The sequence below is a fragment of the Microtus oregoni genome, unplaced genomic scaffold, assembly GCF_018167655.1.
Source record: "Microtus oregoni isolate MIOR12 unplaced genomic scaffold, Mior012 000047F_ref0000412, whole genome shotgun sequence".
In the NCBI taxonomy this organism is placed as follows: Eukaryota; Metazoa; Chordata; class Mammalia; order Rodentia; family Cricetidae; genus Microtus; species Microtus oregoni.
This window is the reverse complement of record NW_024543221.1, coordinates 2945421-2966340: the sequence shown is the minus strand read 5'-3', so window position 1 is coordinate 2966340 and position 20920 is coordinate 2945421. Positions and strand designations below refer to the sequence as shown.

General features: G+C 48.8%; 1 protein-coding gene across 1 annotated transcript in view; it reads right to left on the bottom strand.

Moving 5' to 3' along the window:
- The window catches only part of LOC121435781 (kinesin-like protein KIF26B), a 162806-nt gene that overhangs the window by 7801 nt on the left and 134085 nt on the right, over positions 1-20920 (bottom strand). Inside the window, exons 11-14 of the mRNA XM_041635243.1 lie at positions 12170-12332; positions 7894-11302; positions 2069-2271; positions 1445-1595 (exon numbers count right to left, since the gene is read on the bottom strand). Coding sequence (XP_041491177.1) covers positions 1445-1595; positions 2069-2271; positions 7894-11302; positions 12170-12332 — 3926 coding nt within the window. The remainder of the gene's footprint in view (positions 1-1444; positions 1596-2068; positions 2272-7893; positions 11303-12169; positions 12333-20920) is intronic.

The following is a 20920-nucleotide window of genomic DNA, read 5'->3' as shown; positions in this document are numbered from 1 at the left end:
CCCATCTGAGAAAGTCAGCACGCAGCCTCCTTGATTTTTTTTTCCAATTCCTGTTTTAAGTTTTTTTTTTTTTTAAAAATCTGTATTTCCCTCTTTCATGTAACGTTCTATCCATTGTTTTTCTCAGCATCAAAAAAAAAAAAAAAATTACTGACTCTTGACATGGACCAAGGCAGGAAGAGAGCAATCGCCCCCTCCAGCCATCTGAGGCCCATGTGTACTGATAGGCAAACTCATTCACATCCCAGAAAAAAAGAGGAAGTTTGGAAAATGAAGATCATTTTCAAGCCTGCCTTGGGCATAAGCTGCTTTTGAAAAACAAAATTCTAAGAAGCTGTTGAAAATGAGGATTCTGCCTAAGGGAAGCCCCTGTGGTTAGAAAGGACCCAGGGACCTATGGGAGAAGCTAGTGAGAGCAGAGAAGGAGAAAGAGGCATAGGGTGTGTGTTAATGTCTCAGTCACATTTTAGCTCATGTCCTTGTTCCTTTGCTGGATGAAGACACTGTTGTTGGGAGAGGTTGTGTCTTCGTCCAAATCCCCCAACAAGGAATTAACCATGTACCATGGGAGCAGGCATTGAATCATCTACCTCCAGGAGCCGCCAGCTGACTGAACTCTGAGGTACTGCAGCTCTTCCCACCAGATGCTAAACACCCTCTCTAGGCCGTGCAGCCTAAGCACTCATTCTGGCTTAGAATCACCCTATGAGACAGGCTTAGCCACTCTTCTTTTTTACACTAAGGAAACCAAGACCCAGAGAGTCAAACATTCCCCAAAGTCACACAGTCAGCATATAGCAAAAAACAAAACAAAAACAAAAACAAAAAACAAAAAAACAACCAGTATCCAAATCAGGTCTACGGGACCTTGAGCAGAGCCACAGATGCAATGAAACATAGGAGGACTCTCTGTCCTATAGGCTACCCAGAAAGAGGCAGTGTGACTGTGGGTTATTGCTCTCAGTGGGTACAATCAGGAACTGGTAGATCCTGGCCCTTCTGTACCGGCCTCGTTTCCACTCTGTTTTTAAACCAGCTCTTTGAGAACCAATGCTAAGCTGCTGGGCTCTACCAGTGAGTTGCCTGTGAGGGAGTACCAGGAGGGGGTGACCTTAGGAGAAGAGTGTTCCAAAAGGGATGCGGGTAGCTGAGGGTTGGCGGGAAGAGCTGAGCAGGAAAGTGGGGGAGAGAGTGTTTGTAATGATGCTGACATATTTTACCCACGGACAAGTCTTCCAGGATTGGTCCCGAAACAATGTACTAGTCAGGGCAAAGTTAAGCCTTCTTTTGCAGTAAATGGAATGACGAGGAACAAATAAATTAGAGCTAATCCAATCTATCCCTCAACAGGAACAGTAGCATTGTGGAGAGTGACCAGGTGGTTAAGATCACCTGGGCTTTTGGCTTAACGGAGATAACCCCAGGGCCAGTCCCTCAGACTTACATTCACGAAGCCACTTGTTGGGGTCCAGCATCAGGTACTGTTTGGTTGCTTCCAGCTCCTTCATCAGCCACTCGTACTTGGCTCGGACCTCAGCGATTCTCTGCTGCCGATGCTCCAGGATTTTCAGCTTGGCGTTGAAGCACATGACCTCCTGCCCACAGAGGAAGTGGGGGGGGGGGGGAGGGTTGGAGAGGGAGAGAAGCAGAAGGCCATCCCTCTGCTCTGACTCTGTCCTGCAGCCTCCTCCAGAAGGGAGGATTGGGAGAGGACCAATGACAAAAGCCCAGCTTCCCAGAAGCATGGCAGGGAGCCTTGTGGACAGACAAGACACTCAACTCCCGGGAGACTACCGAAGGCTATTCTCACCTAGAAGGTACATGGCCCCTCACAATGTTGGTGTTCACTAGGGTGTAAAACCTCAAAACAAGAAACCAGAGAAGTCCCTGAGCCCATCAGGCTGCAGCTCACTAACACTTAAGGTGTTCCAGAGAAGGAGCATATAGCACCTATCCCACAATCCCCTGCCGCCACCCACTGCCCACATTGAACCCGAGAAGGCTCCCCTGAAGTTCTTAGGGCAGGACCTGCCAGGAACTGGGACCCTTGGGAAGGAAGTGGCCTCACCTTGCTAGCTCCCCCTCTTCGTCGCTGAAGTCTCTCCACATCATCAATTTCATAGACTTTAATCTCAAAAGGTTCCCCAAGCCCCCTCTGGGTGCTCCTCAGGGGGCCGTCCACCCAGCGGACCCCTGTGCTGCTGGCAGTTTTCCTCACAGGTGATGGGGTGTCAAGGGACAACGCCGGAATGAGCCTCCGCCTCTGAGAACCTAAGGCAAGAAGAGGAGATGCCGGTGAACTTGACCAGAAGGGAAAGCATAGGGTCATGATTAACATCCCTCATTAGCCACAGTCAGAACAGACAACATCCGTCATCAGCTTAGGAGCCATGTGTGAAGTCCTCCAGCCTCCCACTACCCATTTGGCCTCTTAACCCATCGTTTGCTTCATCCCCAGGTGAACAAAATCCTTGTTTGACCTTCAGGGCCACCTCCTACCAGGCACTCCCAGCATCCCCCAGGGTATGCAGGGAAGGACATGAGCCAGACTGGCACAACCCTGGCAGGGCTGGGTGTTCTGATGAAGTTATAGGTGTCCCGGCTACGGGAACAATGTCCTAGTGTTTGGTACTGTATCCGGAGACCTACTATAAGTGATGATGTCATAAACTACCCAAGAAGCCTTCTACTCTGTGAAGAAGGCTGCAAGCTGCACCCCACTCTCAGTCGTCCTTCTCTACATGGGGGAGGTGATGGGGGGACCTCTGACTTCACACACAACGGAACAGAGCTCTGGCATCACACATGGAGCTTCTCCATGTGGACAAGCCTAATCTTGGCTGATGTATGCATGGCATCTCATTAGATCCCCGCATGAGATGAGACAGGTACAAAGATGGCGGACGCTCTTCCTCAGTCTTCTCTTTGTGTGTGAAGGTTTATGTGTGGGCACAGGTGCTCACACGCATGTGGACAGGTGTGCGGTGGCCAGAGGTCACTCTTCAGTCATCATCCACCTTGGTTTTTGAGACATTGACATGGAGCTTGCTGAGCAGACTAGGCTGGCCAGCCAGCAAGCCCCAGCGATCCACTTGTCTCTGTGACCCCAGGACTGAGATTACACACATCTGACCTTTTCTTTATTTTCTCTCCTCTCCCTCTCCTCCATTCCGTCCACACTCCCGCCCTTCCTTTTTTCCCCCTTAATTTAGGTTCTGAAGACTGAATGCAGATCCTCATACCTATGTGGCGAGCACTTTATTATGCCAGCTGCCTCCTTAGACCCAGAATTCCTTCACACACATACATGAAGGGCATGTATTAATAGTCATTAATTGAATGCTGGCTTGTGGTGTGACAGAACCATTTCCAGGAGGTGACAGACCACTTTGAAGAGGTTGGGCCTAGTGGCAGAAACTTAGGTCACTAGGGAAAGTACCTTTGACATATCTCAAAACACAGATTATAAATTGCTAATAAATAGCTGGGTGGTGGTGGCGCAAGCCTCTAATCCTAGCACTCGGGAGGCAGAGGCAGGCGGATCTCTGTGAGTTCAAGGCCAGCCTGGTCTACAGAGCTAGTTCCATGACAGGTTCCAAAGCTATAGAGAAACCCTGTCTTGAAACAAAACAAAACAAAGAAAAATTGCCAGGTTGCTGGTGGGATCTGGGGTAAGTGTCAACAACAGAAAACCACAAGAAGTAGAAACCGCCAGCTAAGTAGATATCTTAAAGCATACTGCCCCTTCATCAAGACACATTCAGTGCGTAAACACAACACTTGGGTTGATAACTCTCTTCCTAAGTTTGCATCATGAATGGGTCAGGTTTGGTTTAAGAAGTGCATAACTGGCTGGGCAAACATTGTTCCCAATGGGCCAGGTTATCTTCACTCTAATTCAGAGCTTGAGGCTACATGGTGGTGTGTTGCCTACCGCAGAGGGCTAGCTAGGAACCGTGAAGAATCAATGAAAATCTACTCACACAAGTTCCTCTTGAGAGTTTATAATGACTTTCCGTTGCTGACTATGCTCTATCGTGTGCTTTTAGTAAAGTTCTACGGAGCTCTACAGAATGCATCTGTGTGCTCTTATTACAGTTCCCACGTGCTCAAGGGGTAATGCCACCTGGCTGTACCTTTTCCAGGCTCTCACTATGCTCACTGAGAATGTGCCCCTTGAATGCACCCCACTATGTTGCAGTAAGTGGGCCATACACTTGCCACTCCAAAACTGGGCTCCCATGATTTATTTTCTCGGCTTCCAAAGCCATCCTCTCTGACTGTCTGTCTAAGGACAGGCCCTTCCTCCACAGCTGTCTTCGCTTGCTTTGATTTGCAGGATCTTCTTGCCTATGGCAGAAAGCTTCCTGCGCTGCTGGTCGGCAGGATGTGCCCAGCACATGGCAGTATGTCTCTGTTCGCTGCTCCCTTTCATGCTATTACTCCTCTCTCTGAATATTTCACACCTCTCAGCGTTGTCTTACACCCCACGAGGCTGCCCATCTTCCCACATCACCAGCTCTGTCTGGGAGTGTAGAGGATGCCTGATCAATGTCCAGCAACTGCTGCGGGGCAGTTCCTGGGTGTCCCAGAGGTCAGTGTTTTACAGCTGTGGTCTACAGAGTGACACTGTTAGGAAGAGGTAGAACATTTGGAAGGTGGGGCAGAGTAGGAGGTCTTGAGTAGCTGGGGACATGACTTTGAATGGAATTGTGGGAATGCAGCTTCTTTCTACCTTTTCACTCCCAAACACCATTGCATCACTCTCTACTCCTTGGATGTGCTGCCTCAGCACTGGCCCCAAAACCAAGAAGGTCAACAGATCATGACTGAACCCAGAACATGAAATAGCCTCTCTCCTTTTTAAGAAGATCATCTCAGACATTATAGTAACAAAAAACTGTCTAATGCAGTAACTAAAAATGAAGTTCACTAACATACGGTTTTTCTATGGAAAGAACGTCAGACTATTGTTTTTAGTTTTATAATAATAATATGTCCAGCATTATTTATCAAACCCACCATTTTTCTTGTACATAAGAAAATTGAGGCCCAGAAAGGCAAAATAAAAGTCACATAGCTCATGGCCCCAAGTTTAATCTTTCCCATACGCCATGCTGTAAGCCCAACCTCCTGTGCTGTTCACTAGCGTGGGTCTCTAGGAAGGGCTTGAATGGTGGTGACACGCAGCAATGCTGGATCAACTCTCTGCTACATAGACATCACACGGGATTCAGAGGGCTCGTGGCTATTTCCCAGCAACACAATTCTAATTCTTTTCCAGTAAGAAAACAACTAAATCACCGCAGTTCTCTGGATGCAAAGGCGATCCCAGATAAAAGATAACTGCCTTCTTTGCAATTCTAAATCCCAGACATCGCCAGTGAATGAGGACTGGCCTTCTAGTTAGAAGCACCCTTTGAGGGGTCTTATGGCTTCTCTTAAAGAAGTTGTTTGTGATTTATGTTGATCGCATCTGACAGCCAGCATCTCTCTTAATAATAATCATAAATAAGCCAGACAAGGTCACCTAACCTGAAATGAGCCCATCTTCCCAGCCGTATCCATCACCGAGCCCTCGGTCTACGGTGGCTGAGCACCGAGGTCTAATGCTTGGGATACCCCGTATTAAATCCCATCCCCAGCCCCTTCCCTGGCATTTTTATGGCACACCATTTTCATTCAATAGCCTTCTGAGAGGAGTCCCTCGGAGGGCAGCGGCTACGAAGGGAGTTGGCCCTGGGCAAGGACAGGTGCAGCGTCCACTGCCTCGCTCTGAGCAGTTACGTACACTTTGCTTCCTTTCGTTCGTGCGCTTTCCTGCTTCAGTCCAGCGTCACAGACAAACCAATGTATTAAGAAGCCTTGACTAGAAAGTTTACGGCAGTGGAAGAATAAAGTAACTGGGTTGCAACTCACTAAATTAGAAAACAGAAACAGAGTCCACAGGGAAAACACAGGTGAACCTTGAAGCGAGCCTTGCGCTGTTCTCCAGGCTTTGAAGATCAACACGGAGCAAGCAGTAATAACAATGCCTGTCAATCAAGTACTAGGAAGGCTAGCATGTTTATTTCCCATGAAGACTGGTGTTCTTAAATATCTTGCTATTTTCAGCAACTAACACCAGCACGTTTCAGAGCTCCTGGCCCCGGGGATAGACCACAGTGGTTGCCTTGTTGCGCCAAGAGCTTGTCACTTGTCACCCCATCTTACATGGGGGTTGTCTGCAAAGCCAGAGACAGGGATGGAATAAGAGCTGAGCGTGAGCACAACAGACTCAGAAACACACAGCCAGGAAATGCAGATGCCACAGCGGCAGCAGCCACAGCAGTGCCTGAGCCTGCCCGGAATGGAGGGCCCTCACTGCTGCCTCGTGCCATGATCTGCAATAGCCGGATGGATGGATGGGCCTCTCTAGATCACGGCATATGGTAATGGGAAACCATAAGCTTACATTGTCCCTTGAGATGGAATTCTGTGATCCCAGGAAGACAAATAGTTTATGGTGGGCATTGATCTCAGCCCTTATGTGGACCGGTCCCTTGCAGAGCCTGGGGGTTACAGCTGGCAGGAAACAGGCAAAACCAATCCCGTGGCAGGTAGGGGAAGCCCACGGGCTGTTCCTGCAGCAGCTACCACCGAGAGAACGCTCCGTTTCTGCATGTCATCCCGTCTCTTAATCCTGGCCAGGCTGGTAGCACTGACACACAGGGCAAAGGATCAAGAAAGCTCTCAATTGCAGAGCCTGGCAGGGCATACAGGACAGGGAACAGGCTAGACAGGCCATGAGGACATTATACTCCGCTGTCCTCACTCAGCAGAGGTTCAGGAGTATGCACAGGGCACATGATTTTATTTAGTTAAGAACAAAAATCAGAAGCTTCATCACTAAGGACAATTTCTTTAGCATCCAGTGAGTTTCAGGAAAAACTCTCATGGTATCTAAATTATTCTCAGTACCTTTGCCTTTGTCTCCGAATTTCCCTCCTGACTGTCCCCTGAGTTCATGAACTCCATGGCACCTGGGCCACCAGCTCTGACCTTGGTCTTTTTTTTTTTTTTTTTTTGTCCAACATAACTTGCTGTCACATGTCCACCCAAGCTCCAAGGAACCTATCAGTGGCTCAGATGTGAGGTACTTTCTGATGGCATACTCTGGACACGGCAGAGAGTCGCCCTACAAGCAGGTGGGCAGGACAGCATGGACACCTACTGCCTATCACTTAGGGAGGGGCACTGCAGGAAACCTGTGGTTGTTCTGTGTCTACCAATGCCACAAGTGTGTTTCGGGTGCAAGTCGAGACTAGCCCTCTCCCACCCCACTTTCAATGAAATGACAGTGCCCCATATCTCCAGGAGGGGGATCTGCAGGGTCTTGGAGGCCACCAGCCTCACATACGGGCTTCTATAGTCAGAAGGGCAGGGGCTCTGACCCCTCAGAAGGTTCTAGACAAGAGTCGTCTCAGCCTTTGAGTAGAAACACGTGCACGTGAAGGCAGAAGTGACGCAAAACAGAACGAGCAAGAATGAGCTCCCTCCCGGCACCCCCACAGCTAGCATCCTCCAGTACCCAGAACCCCCACAGATAGCATCCCCCAGTACCCAGACCCCCCACAGCTATCATCCCCCAGTACTCAGACCCCACAGATAGCATGCCCCAGTACTCAGACCCCCCCACAGCTAGCATCCCCCAGTACCCAGACCTTCAGGAAAGTCTCTGGGGATTGTGTCCTCAGTCAAGGACCCAGGTGGCAGGACACTGAGGAAAGGGAGCCCAAGACTCCAGTTCCAGTATCTGGACACACTCCCATGGCTGGTCAAAAGCAAGGAGATGAACCTTACTTCCATCCCAGAGGCCTGGTGCCTCTGTCCTAGCCCATGCCTGGTGCCTACCTGAATTGGACCGCTTCTTTGGGGTCTTGAGGCTCCTGCACCTCCCTCCCACGGAGCTGCTGTTCTCACTCATGGAGTCCTGGGCCGAGGATGCGCTGCCGGTGGCCTCGCTGTCCCGCATCATACTCTCATAGCCACTGCTGCCGCCGCTGTGGTAGAACAAGGCCGTCTTCCCCATGGCAGGCGGCAGCTCCCCGCTCAGGACGCTGCTGTTGTCACTACCATGCCCGCTGCTGCAGCGGTGAGGCTTCCGAGGAGGGGTGATCTTGCTGTAGGGTGAGGGCAGAAGGTGGGCGGCTGCAGGCTTGTCCTCTGTGGGAGCTCCACTGCGCTCCTCTGCCTCTGCCCGCAGCTGTGCACCCCTGGGGCCCGCACTGCCCTGCAGCAGCTCTGAAATGCGCCCATTGACGGCTCTCAGGGGCAGTTTAGAAGCCAGCCCAGAGCCCCGGCTTCTGCTGAGCGACTGCGTGGACCAGGACATGTGCTTCCCGCTGGGTGGCAGGTTGGAGCTCTGGCCCACAGACTGTGGCAGGGACTTGGTAGAGAAGCTGAGGGTTTTGGTGGTCGAGGTGGACAGGCTGCGAGATTTGGGACTGGCCAGCAGGAGCTTGCTCACTGCCGAGATCTTAGACTGGCTGGCCTTGGGAGAGGCCCCTGCAGACTGGGTGATGCCACAGCTGGGTGGTGAGGCCCCTATGCTGCGACCCAGGCTCCTGCCAGTGCGAGGCATGGTGCTATCTTTGCTGGCGTGCATGCGGGAGCTGACGGATGACAGACTTTCCGCCCTTTCCAGGGACAAGCATTCATAGTGGCTGACTGTTGTCCTGCCAAGAGAATTGGTTCTGCTGGCCAGCTGCTCCAGCTTGGCGCTGAAGAGCTTACTGCTGCTACTGGCATCCTTGGTCTTGCTGTTGGACTCATCAGGGAAGCAAGCCAAGAAGGTAGCGGGCTGGTTCAGTGGGCTGCCGGTGCTGCTGCCACTGTGTTGAGGGCTGGCCCTGTTCTTCTGATCCAAGCTAGATTTGCGGACAGGAGGCAGAGGCGGTGTCCCTTTGGGCCGTGCCAAGACACAATGCTTGGGTGATGCCGCCTTCCTCTCCAGTGTTGTCTTAGAGGACTGGATACCCAGAGCCCCGCTGAAGCCATTGCTGTCTGCCAGGCAATGGTAGAAGCTGTCCAATGCCTCATGCCTGTCAGCTTTCTGAAATGCCCTTGGGAGGCTGCTTGACTTGAGGTTTTTGTTGGAATGTATGGGACTTTGGGCCCCCAGGCCAGGCAGGGCCATCTCACAGCCATCCACAACTCTCCTGATGTTGTCAGTCACCTGCAAGGTAGACGCCTCTCCGCTGCTGCTGCTGAGCCTGTCACCAGAGCTGGGCCTGCCATTCGGCTCCTGTTCTGACTTACCTTCAGTCGTCAGGGAGCTTGTGACTGCCTCGCCCCTCACCCCTTCCTCACCGGGGTAAGCGCTCTCCTTTTTCACCTCTTCTTCTCGTTTTAGCCAGGGATCTTCAAACTTCATCTCTCTCCTTGCATTGGCTTCCTTGCTTTCCTGGGACTGGGCTGTTTTGGGGGCTTCCTTTGGGGTGGCAGTGGAGGACTCGGACTCTTGCACATTTCGGGGGCTCATGGCAATGCAGGGGTAGACCGTGATGTTGGTCTTCATGGGGATGTAGCCTTCACAGCTACTCAGGTTGGCCGTGTTGGAGATGGTGACCATGGCCTTGCCTAGGGTGGAGATTTTGCAGCCTTTGACGGGAGTGGCTTTGTTGACAGATTCTTCTCCCGTCTCAGACAAGATGAGTAGATTGTCAGGGCCCACCTCTGGCTTCTCTCTGCATACCACAGCAGTGTTCTGGATGGTGTTGACGAACTCTGCAGCTGGGGGTTCTGCCATGGCTTCCCCATGCCCGAAGCACGTCTGCGCTATGAAGCTGTGGCAAGACTGCTCCCCATCACTGCCCGTGCTCATCTCACTTAGCCAGGAACTGATGGAAGAACGCCGGCTGCCTGCTTCCCGCGTCTTCTCATCCAGGCCCAGCTTGGGGAGCGGCAGGAACTGCGTGATGCTCACCTCCGAGACGGGGGCCATGCTGGAGTAACATTCCAGGTCTTCACTGATGCTGCTGATGATGCTGACGGGCCGGGAGCCTGAGGCCAGGGCCTGAACGGAGCAGTCGCTGTTGAAGCTGATGATGCTGGTGGGGCGGCCACTGTCAAGCACCCCACTGATAGTCAGCTCCTCCACCAGTGTAAACACCAGCTCATCCTCCCCATTCAGTTCCAGTGGCTGCTGCACGGTCACCATCGTGGTGCTCAGAATCTCCTTCTTGGAGTCTGCAGGAGGACCTTCCTGGTGCCCATCTTCAACCAGGGTTCCCGAAAACCCTTCACTCCCAGCAGACATGGACTTCTTCAAAACCTGGGGACTCATTCCAACCGGGGGAGTACGGACGTCAGGCTGAAGCAAGGACTCGCTGGAGGCCATGCCAGAGTCCTTGCTCAGGGAAGGTGGTGGGGCAGAGGAAGGCAGGACCCCCTTCTGGGTGTAGACTTTGCATCTCTGGGAGGGAGAGCTGGGGGGTTTGTACTCTGAGGTCTTGGACAGGCTGGCAACGCCTAGCCGTGGGGAGCCCAGGGGTCTGGGCTTGCCCTCCACAAAGCCACATGAGTTCAGACTCTCCCGGCTGCTCTGGAGACTGGGACTCTGTGTGAGCTGGGAGGTGCTGTGCTGGCTACTGCTGCCCGGGATGCTCCGAGGTGAGGCAGGACTAGGGCTGCTGCTCCGTGTCACAGTAGGCACAGGGGACCGTCTCTGCTGCACCTTGGAGGCTGGAAGCTCCGTGCTTTCTCTGTCGGTGGTCAGCTGGCCATTGTCTGACCCGTTATCTTCTTTATCAGACTCAGAGAGTGTATCTGGCCCTGCCGCTTGGCTTAAGGAAACACATCTACCTGCCTGCTCTGGCCCGAACCGGATGGGCAGCTCTTCGAAAGGAAACTTGTTGGGTTCTTCGCTGCCGTCAATGCAATCTAGTCTTTCTTGCAGCTCGGCAAAGGTATTGCACTTCAGACAGTCTCTTTCCGACTTGTTGGCTGCAGCTTCTGTTGCCTCCACAGGGCGGCTGTCACCCCTAGTCTTCTGTAGGGCCGGCACGATGGGCACAAAGTCTGGGGGGCCCTCGTTGTCAGTAAGCTCCTTGTCAGACAGGGCCGTGCCATTGGGCCCGATGTAGATGACGGTGTCGCAGGACTGCTCGCTGCTGGAGGAGTAGTCAGGGTCACTGGACAGCGGGGCGAGGGGGAATTCGGGATCCACCGAAGCCCGGGCATGGAAGGGTCTCAGCTGGGTAGGCCTGCGCATTCTGCCCTCCTCACAGGAGCTTTCTCCCCCCGAGGAACTCGATGTATACTGCAGTGTGGGCAAGAGAATCATTAATGGGGAGTTCTCTCAAGACAGCCCTCCCTCCTAGGGAGCCTGTGTCATATGGCAGGTGCAAGCTGCTAACTGGCCCTAGGCTCTTGAAGATCCGCCCTTGGAGGGGCCAGTATTCACTGGGCTGTGCCAGGACACCTCCCAGTCCCATCCCATGGGCATGTGTTCCCATGTGCACACCAGTGAATTAGCTTGCTCGGGAAAGGTGGTGACCTATCCAGCACCACTTGACTTCCTCAAGGTTATTCCCCTGCCTCAGACCACTGACCATGAAGACTCACTTGCCTTGTATATACTTGAAAAGAATACACAAAGAAGGAAGGAGAAAGTCCCAAGCATCACTAGTTGGCCCAGAAATGTTTTCTTTCAAGCTGTCCTGGCTTTGCTTCTGCCAAAGGAAGCGAACCTACCAACGTCTATCAACTCAGCACAATGCAGAATCCAGCAGATTAATGTGAGAACTCACAGCAGGAAGGCTCCTGACATTCATGGGGGGCAGAACCATATGGATGGGCATTAACCATCCTCTGCGGAACCAGCCCACTGAATGCAGCCCTCACCCATGTAGGTTCCTTCCCATCCCTCAGTTTTCCTCCTGCAGTGGCAATCTATTAAAATAGTCCTTATCAGGCGTCAGGGCGAATAACCCAGGCAAGCGTCAACTATAAAAAGGAGACTCAACTTTCTCCTGTGTTGGTCAGAAGGCTTTTCTCTTCTGAGATACTGGCTGCAGCTGCTACACTTGCACAGTCCCTGGTGCTCAGAGAATGGTGATGCCGATAGGCTTTCGTGATTCTCTTCTTATCCCCAACGTATTCTCCCTCCCACGGAAGAGTCCCTTACCTTAGTCTTCTTCTTCTTCATCCTCAAGACCCTTGATGCAATCTGGATGGTGGACAGGGTCTCTGTGTAGCTGCCGGCTGCGGCCGAGATGTGTGCGATCATGGTGGTGCGACAGTTCACGTTCCCCAGAGACTCCCTCAGGAGCATGGTGAGCTTGCTCTCCCTGCCAAGCAAAGTGGATTAAGGCTGCATTAGAGGGCCATGCCTCATGCTGGCTGTCAGGGCAGGACTTCAGGTTTGCGCGTGGCTATTTGGTTGTGGGTGGTGGTTTTCTTCCTTTTTTTTTTTTTAATGGCATACTAATTAGCATTGCTTTGCAGCATGGGGCTATTTGTAGTTGGCAGCTGAGCAAGTGCTTCTAACTCCAAGGATGGGATTCATGCAAACACCTCCCTTGGCACTTCTGTCCTGGCCATGATGGGCTGTTCTAGTGTGTCTGTTTGTGTGCATCTGACAGCGCACATAATGAGGCCTGGGAATAGGAACAAGGAGAGGGGATCAGGAGAAAATGGCTTTGTGACCAGTGATCTGGCATGCTATCTGCACACATAGGCCTTTGTAGCAAGTTTCTGCACACTGGCAATCCCTATAATAGAAAATGATGCTATGAACTTGCACTGAGGTCCCAAGTGTTATGTACAAAAATCCCCCTTTACAGCACAATGGCAAGCTACAGCCATTGCCTCCCAACTCTGCTATTTGTACCCAGGATCACTGAAGGAAAAGACATCGGTATTCGCGATAAGTAGAGAAATGCAGACACAGCCCAAATAGTCACTTAGCAACAGCAGAACTTTCTAGAAAGGTTTCCTCTGGGAACTTGGCAGTTGCTATGTGGAACCACTATCTTGGTTAGTGATAACAAGGCCCAGGGCATTTCAGAGGCTTTCTAGGCTCTTTAAGAATTGACCCAAAGGAATGGCTTGTGTTTTTCCCTTCCTGTACTTACTCCAGCGAGATCCTGCCCTGCTCCCTGAATCCTCCCCATGCACGAACTCTGACTAGGTGAAATGCCATTTCATCCCTGGAGCATCCCTTTTGGAAGGCCGGGGCGATCTCTGGGTTTCCTGTGTTGTGTTTCCTATTCAGATGGGCGGGGTCCTCCTCAAGACCATGTCCCTGCAAAATCCCCTAGAGAGGAACAGCTCAGCAGACTGTTCACTGTCAGCACAAAATGTTTTATTTTATTTTTTTTTCCATAGGACTTATGTCTGGCTTCAGGAAGAGAGATGGTGGCACAATTGTTTCTTTTCATACCTGGGACCAATTAAGTTGTTCATTTGGGAATGAAGGGCTGTCACGTTCCAGCTCCAGACAATTTATAAATAAAACAGGGAAAAGTGAACAGGGATAGGAGCTGTGAAAGGAGGGGGTAGGAGGTATCTGACCACATTTAACTCCCTTCAAAGGATACCATGCAGGAATGTCGCAGGAGGGAGGTTGAGGCCCAGTCCTAACGGACACTTAGCCGAGATGGTGTGCCAGGAAGGGGAAGATGGATTCCATTTGGACTAAGCTGTGATCATATGCAGTCAGCTCTGATAATTCATGGCAGTGACACACTATAAAGTACCATGAACTGTGAATTCCGGGACACTGAGTAATGGCTGGCAGATGAAAATACAAAGTTTGTATTCCTGGGAACCTCCATGGGAATGGCAGTGTGGTCAACTGTCAATAGGTTACCTTGTTTTAAGCAAAGTTTCTATTGAAAAGCACCTTATTTAATATCTGATTTCTAATAAATAATGATGTTTATACAATATGTCTTTATGATGAAATACTACCAGGAGTGTTCAATAATTCCCCGGCCCTGAGAGATATGACAGCAGATGTCTGATTGTCAGTCTCCCAGAACACTGCCACTGTTCTCCTCTTTAACTGTTCAGCAGCTGAGGAGTCTACAGATTCAGCCTGTTTGCCTTTTCATAGCTTCATCAGGACCTGTAGATGTGCCCTGCACCATCTCGGCAGAGGCTTCACTTACAGTGAGCACGTTCTTCCTTCTCTCTGGCTGCATCATACTATTGATGCATTGACGTTGGACTTGCAGCCAAAAGCACATTAACTCATACCTGAATGAAGCTTCTCTAAATCCCCTATTTTCTCCACGAGGCACCGTGCAACGTCTTTGTGCTCCGTTCTATCAGAAAGCACTCCAGTGACAAGCTAGGGAATCATTTGAAACAGTGAAATCTAGCTGGAGAGATGGCTCAGTGGTTAAGGGCACTGACTGCTCTTTCAGAGGTTCTGAGTTCAATTCCCAGCAACCACATGGTGGCTCACAACCATCTATAATGAGATCTGGTGCCCTCCTCTGGCATGCAGGCATACATAGAGGCAAAGTGTTGTATGTATAATAAATACATAAGTCTTTTAGATGAAAGTGAAATCATGGACAGAAAGCATAAAAGATTCAAAAGCACAAAAGGCAGCATTCACCCTGTGACATCTCAGGGGGGGAACACATGCATTAGGGTCTCAAAAATTTCCCTCACCTGTGCATTGCTCTTAAGTCACCACAAAAAACACCAGGAATATTGTCTTGGAGATTGCAAAGAAATTTTATCAAGTAGGCAATGTGCAACTATGGAATCTACAAATGTCCTCCCAGATGACTAAACTATGAACTTCCTTGTGGGAAGTCTTGCTAATCAATGCACACGGCCAAAGGCACAGATTCCCGGCTCTCCATAGACTCTCTGTCAGGGAAAGATCCCAAGTCAAACAGCATGATACAGCATTCCACCACTGCTGTCTCGTGCTCCACATCATCCACATGTGGGATACAGCTGCAGATAAATATCTGTGGCTTTTTAAAAAAGAGTCCATATGGCTGGAGGAAGCCATGACGTGTGCATTGCTTGGCAATCGATATCTTTGCAAGCTTGTGGAAAGAAAGTCAGCAGAACTGCTAGCCAGACTGGCACAGGTCTCTAATCACGGGGGAGTGCAGCAGGCAGCTACGAAACTGTGGTCTGTTCAGCTTCAAGGTGATGCCTTGACTTGAAACAAAGACAGCTAAGAAGGCGGGTGAAGAAGGGGTAGGTACCAACCATTGCCAGCTACAGGCTAGGCGGAGCATTCTAGAAGGGACTCAGGAGGCTCTGAAGAGCATTCAGGATGACAGTCACCACTAGGTCAAGACTGGAGTGACAAGAAGAGAAGCATGGAGAAGCTTGCTGCCATGGCCCCACTGTCAGGCTACCTGGACGGAGCAACGCTATGGGGTCCCAGCACCCTGGAGGACTGATTGGCTAGCAGCAGGAAGAGCCGGTGAGGAGGCAGAGCTGAACACACCTGAAAAGGGACTGGATCACCTTTCCACGAAGTTATCTTTTATGAACACAGGTTCCAGCTCCAGCCTGTCCTGGCCATGCATATCTTTTAAAACGACTAAGAAAAACAGTCTTGTTTTCAAAAGAAGATAATCCTTTTATTAGATAAAAGGGTAGGAAGAGAGAGGAATAATTAACACATTAATGTTTTCCACTGCTGGGGATGGAACCCATCACCCTGAACATGTGGCAATCATTGAAATACAACCCCAAGCCAAAGAACATATTTAATTATGAATAAGTTTTTTTGAGCTGGAGTCTCACTGTGAACCTTTGACGGTCTTCAAACTCGCAGAGATCTACTTGCCTCTGCCTCCTGATGTCTGAATTAAAGACACGTGCCTCCACGCCTGGTCAGTAATTCTTCAAGAACACATACCGCTTTAGAACAGGTGCAAACAAACCAGGGCCAAGCAGGGCAAACTGGGTTCACTTCCTGTTCTCATAAACAGAGTGTTACCATCTAGTTGTTCATGGGTGCTATACAAAGCTCACAAGTATTTACCTCGACTTTGTAGAAGAATGTGTCTGTCCCTACTGTAGAGGAACGACACATGGTAGCATCATTACTTAGAACCATCAGCACCGACTGTGCCTTGGGTTCCATAATATTCTATAATCTGTATTTGATAGACAGCAGTCTGGATTGCCCTGTATCTGTCTAGATGTTCCATGGAAATGGACAAAGAGAAAGTCCTTAGCTTTAGAAATCGCTGGAGCACCAGGCCCCAGCCATCGTCACAGCACAAACTGCTTCCTGCTCCGTGCAGAGGCGATCTGAGCTCGCTAAGGGACTGCTTGGCTCTTCGTGTCCAGTGAGCTAATCATCTCATTAGGAGTGTGGCTGCTCATTTAAGGAGCATTTGTGGAGCCCTGACTGACTCAGGTAAGCGAGACTGGCTATACTTAAGGAACCCATGATTCAACCAGGCAAATAGACACGTAAAACCTCGTTATGACAGTATTCAATAAAGGCTAATGACAACTGGCACCAGCAAAGTGGCTGACTAGATGTCCCTACTATACCCTGAATGAAGTCAAGGCCACAAATAAACAACTATATTTTGATTTAAAAAAAAAAACAGCTAAATGATGGTGCCAGAGTGTAAACATTCAGGGCAAACACATAGCGGGAGGAAGGGCTCACCTGGCCCCAGCATCGCTGCCTAGAACTCTAGTCAAGATAGCTTAGACACACTCCTTCCCACAGGGATGGTAGTCAGGAGGGATATGCTCACACCTTCACCATCCGGGTCAAATGAAGTCCTCACCACAGAGGACCCCTGCAGTCCTTACAGGCACTAGGCCATAAGTGGGGTCCCCCTGCTGAGCTACTCCAGAGAAGTCAGCACTATGCACCCCATCCAGCACCTGAGCTGACTTGGTGCCCGGCCTCGCAGGGACCCAGTGTCTGGCTGAGCCAAGCATCTGCATCACCTGGGGTTGAGCTGATGGTGAAGCTCAGTTAAGGAAAGAGTGACCTGTCACTACCTGCCCTCCAGACCAAGCAGCTGCAGCGCTGTGCTCCCTTGGAACTGAACCCCTGAAATGTGAACTGTTGAAGCTGCCTGTTGTGCTGCATGGTGGAGGAAACATTGTCCTGCTCCCTGGGCCCTGAGCTTCCAGCCACAGCTCTGTGCTTTCTGGGGCATTGCCAGTGTACCATCACTCCAGGGTCTAGTGACTACCACGTGGCCTCAGCTCAGGGCCTGAGTCACCGCTGTGCCCTATTGACTCTGGATCCCCAGTTCCACCTGTGCGCTGGAAGCAGGCTGTTGTGTGCTGTGCACCTCATCCCCAGCCCAGTCAGAGGCACAGACTACAGCCCACAGCTCTAGGTCTAAGCTGCTGGGGTGTGCCTCGGTGCCACCAACAGCTTTGTAGTCAATATGTATTAAACTGTGCCTTAGAGAGTGTGCTGTGCCCAATCCCAGTTACTATCACAGGTCTGTGGGACCCCGAGTACAGAGTTATGGCTCTAAGTCCCTCTGAACACCCCCAGCCTGGAATCTCAAGCTATTGCAATGACTTGCAGGATGTATCAGACCTGATACCGCAACTCCTCATTTTAGAGTAAGCAACAACACAAGGACTCCAAAAGCAAAAGAGTGGACATTAGAATGTTCCCAAACAACCAGCGGGTCAAAGAAAACAAAATGAATGATAAAAAAATATCTTAGAACTGGTAACAGTGGGAAAACTTCCCACCAAAACTGAAAGCAGCTCCAAGCACAGGTTTTAGAGCAATAGATGCCTATATTTAACAGAAGAAAGATCCCTGTCCCAACAACAGCCTGACATGGTGCCTCAAGGATGAAGAGGAGGAAGAAGGGAGGAGGATGAGGATGAGGAGGAGGAAGAGGAGAAGGAAGTGAAAAAGGGAAGGGAAGAGAAGGGAGAGGGGGATGAGGAGGAATCTCCACAATTAGCAAAAAGAAGGAAAAAGTCAACTTCAGGACAGAAATTAGTTAGAAAAAGACTATAAAAGTTACAGGGCAAAAACAGACACATTGCTTTAACAACTATAAGCAACTACAGAAAATTCTCAAATATTTATGTGGGAAGGAGAAGGGAAAAAAGAGATTAAAATAGTAATTAAAATCTCATAACAAAGGAGCCCCAGCATTGGGGTGGTTTCATAGCTGAATTCAAAGGTTTCAAAGAAAAACAATGCTCACACATCTTTAGCTCTTGCAAAAGTTACAGCTACAAGGAACACCTCACACATGTTTTACAGATTCTGTCATTTTAAGGTAGACAAAGACATTGAAGAAAACAACAGGCTATCATCTCTGGTCAATAATAATGTAAAAACCTTCAAGGAGACATTAGTAAACTGAATTTCACATAAAATTTATAAATTATGATCAAGAGAGATTTGTCTCTGGCATGCAAGGCTGTTTCAACCTCTGTAAGTCAATCAATAAGACATTCTATTAATAGACCAAAGGGGGGAAATTCTCACCATCATCCCAATTAAATAATAAGAAGCATTCCATAAAATTCAACAGCATTTTTAATTATAAAAACTCTCCACAGTTTAGTTATAACGTCTGTGGGAAATCCACAGTTAACATACTCAGTGGGGGAAAAGATAGTGTTTCCTCTAAACTATAGATAAGGGTGTCTGTCTTGCCAATTCTACTAACCACAATCCTACAGGTACAAACATTATCTTTTGAGAATAAAAAATGAAAGAAAGAAATGAATAGAAATGATCCCAATCTGAATGGAAGAAGTAAAATTTTCTCCTTTTGGAGATGACGTGGTCCTGTATGTAGGAAGCCCAGAAGACTCTGCCAAAGGAACTATCACTGAGTCAAGGGAGTTGAGAGATGAGATCAACACAGATCCCACTGACACCAGAGGGAAAGCAAAGGTGTCTCTTCCTACTACGGCTTTTTAACCCATGTAGGAAGCCTTAGACAATGCAGAAAGAGAAAGAAAAGTGGACTGGCTGGGGAGGAAGAAATAAAACTGTCTTTATTCATAAATGAGAAAATAGGTGAACAGAAACAGGTGGCATTTCTATACATAAATAATGAGGTATTTTAAAAGAAGTAAATCCACTTTAAGATGACAGGAAAATAAAAACTGATTTAGGGATAAATTTCATCAAGAAGATAAAAGACTTATACACCAGAAATTTTAATAATCTATGAAAGAAATGAAAGAGTATTTAAATGAGTAGGAAAGATACTCCAGAATCATGGGTAAAAATAATTAATACTGTTAAAATGTCTATATTACCCCAAATATTATGCAGGGTTAATGAAATACCTATCAACATCTCAATAGAATCTTTACAGAAATAGAAAAAAAAATCCCCAATCCCTAAGTAGCTAAGCAATTACAAGAAAGAAAAATAAAGTTGGAAAACTCACACTTCCTGATTTAAAATTCTATTTTAATTACAAAAACATAAACAACAACAGTGTGGCCCTAGCATAAAACACACAGACACCAGCAGAACCGAATATTGAGTATAGAAATAAATCCAAGCATTTATGGCCAACCAATTTTTGTCAAAGGCGTCAAGAAGAGTCAATGGGTGGAAAAGACGATGTCTTCAATAAAACATGGTTGCCACATTTAAAAGGACAAAACTGGACCTCACATCATGTGCAAAAACAAACTAAAAATGGATAAAGACTTAAAACTGTGACGTTCTTCCTGGACACTGACCCAAAGCCTTTAGGCTGCTCAGTCATGGGCTGTAAACCCTGAAACTGTTTGCCCAAATAAACCTTTTTTTCTTTCTTCATTGGTTATCTCAGGCATTTTGCTATAGTGATGAAAAGCTAGCACAGAAAATAACTATGCACGTGGTGAGGATTTAAGGACTTCTCTGAGGGGCTTCCGAGAACACCTATGTGAAAAGAGTTTATATAGCTATGATTTCACACTGCAGGTGTAAGTCCTAGTCCATGAAATCTGAGCCACACTTCAGCAGTTTACCACTGTGTGTTAGGGAGACAAAGCCTGTGTGAAATTTGGGCCACGTGAATCTGTTTGGTCCTAGACACTGCTTGCTGTTCGACTTACTCAATTAAGGTAAAGTTTATGCTAATCAAGCTTCTTATTGTAAAAGACTAGCTATAGATAGTGAACAGTCTCAACCAAAGAAGCAAATACAGTGTAACTCGAATGTATAACCAACAGAAGCTTCCGAGTTAAAAATGTACCCTACAAAGATGGTCTTCAATAAGATTTCTATCAATGTTTATCCAGCGTGGAGATGCTCAACAGATTGCACGCATTGCACAGAGACCTTCCACTGTTTATCTAGAAGGCCATTCCTTCTCACAGGTGCAAGAAAAGTCCACTCAGTGACGGCCATGGTGTAGAACCTAAGTTACTCTCCATATCGTAACTCTCCATTCTGCTCAGGGATCCATCCATTCCACAGCTCTAGCACCCAGGTGCCACATCAGAAATTTGAAAGAGAATCCACACACTCAGAATCAGTACAAAAAGAGCCTTCCAACTCCACTATACAGTTCTGCATCGAAACCGAAAAATATTAATTGAACAATAAAGCAATAGAGTTGAAGAGATTCTTGGAGGGGAGGCCGTTGGCTTTCCTAAGGAAAGGATTGCCATGGTGATGGGTGAGAGGCTCCATGCGGCGATGTCTTTTAACTTGGGAGGAGTTACCGCCTTCCCAGGGCAGTCTGGAGATTTTCAGACAGCCTTAATTATTAAAAATCTCTTCCTTATATTAAACTTCAATCTTTACAGCATCAACCGAGGGTCACTATCTCTGCCCTCTAGGATTGTACAGGGTAAGAACAAACTCATTGTTCACACGGGCTCGCTTTTCACATTTTCAGAGGTATTTATCATGCCTTCCCTAAGGGTTCTGTTGCTTAGGAACATTCGGTTTCCTTTCTATTGCTCTTTCAAATGTTTG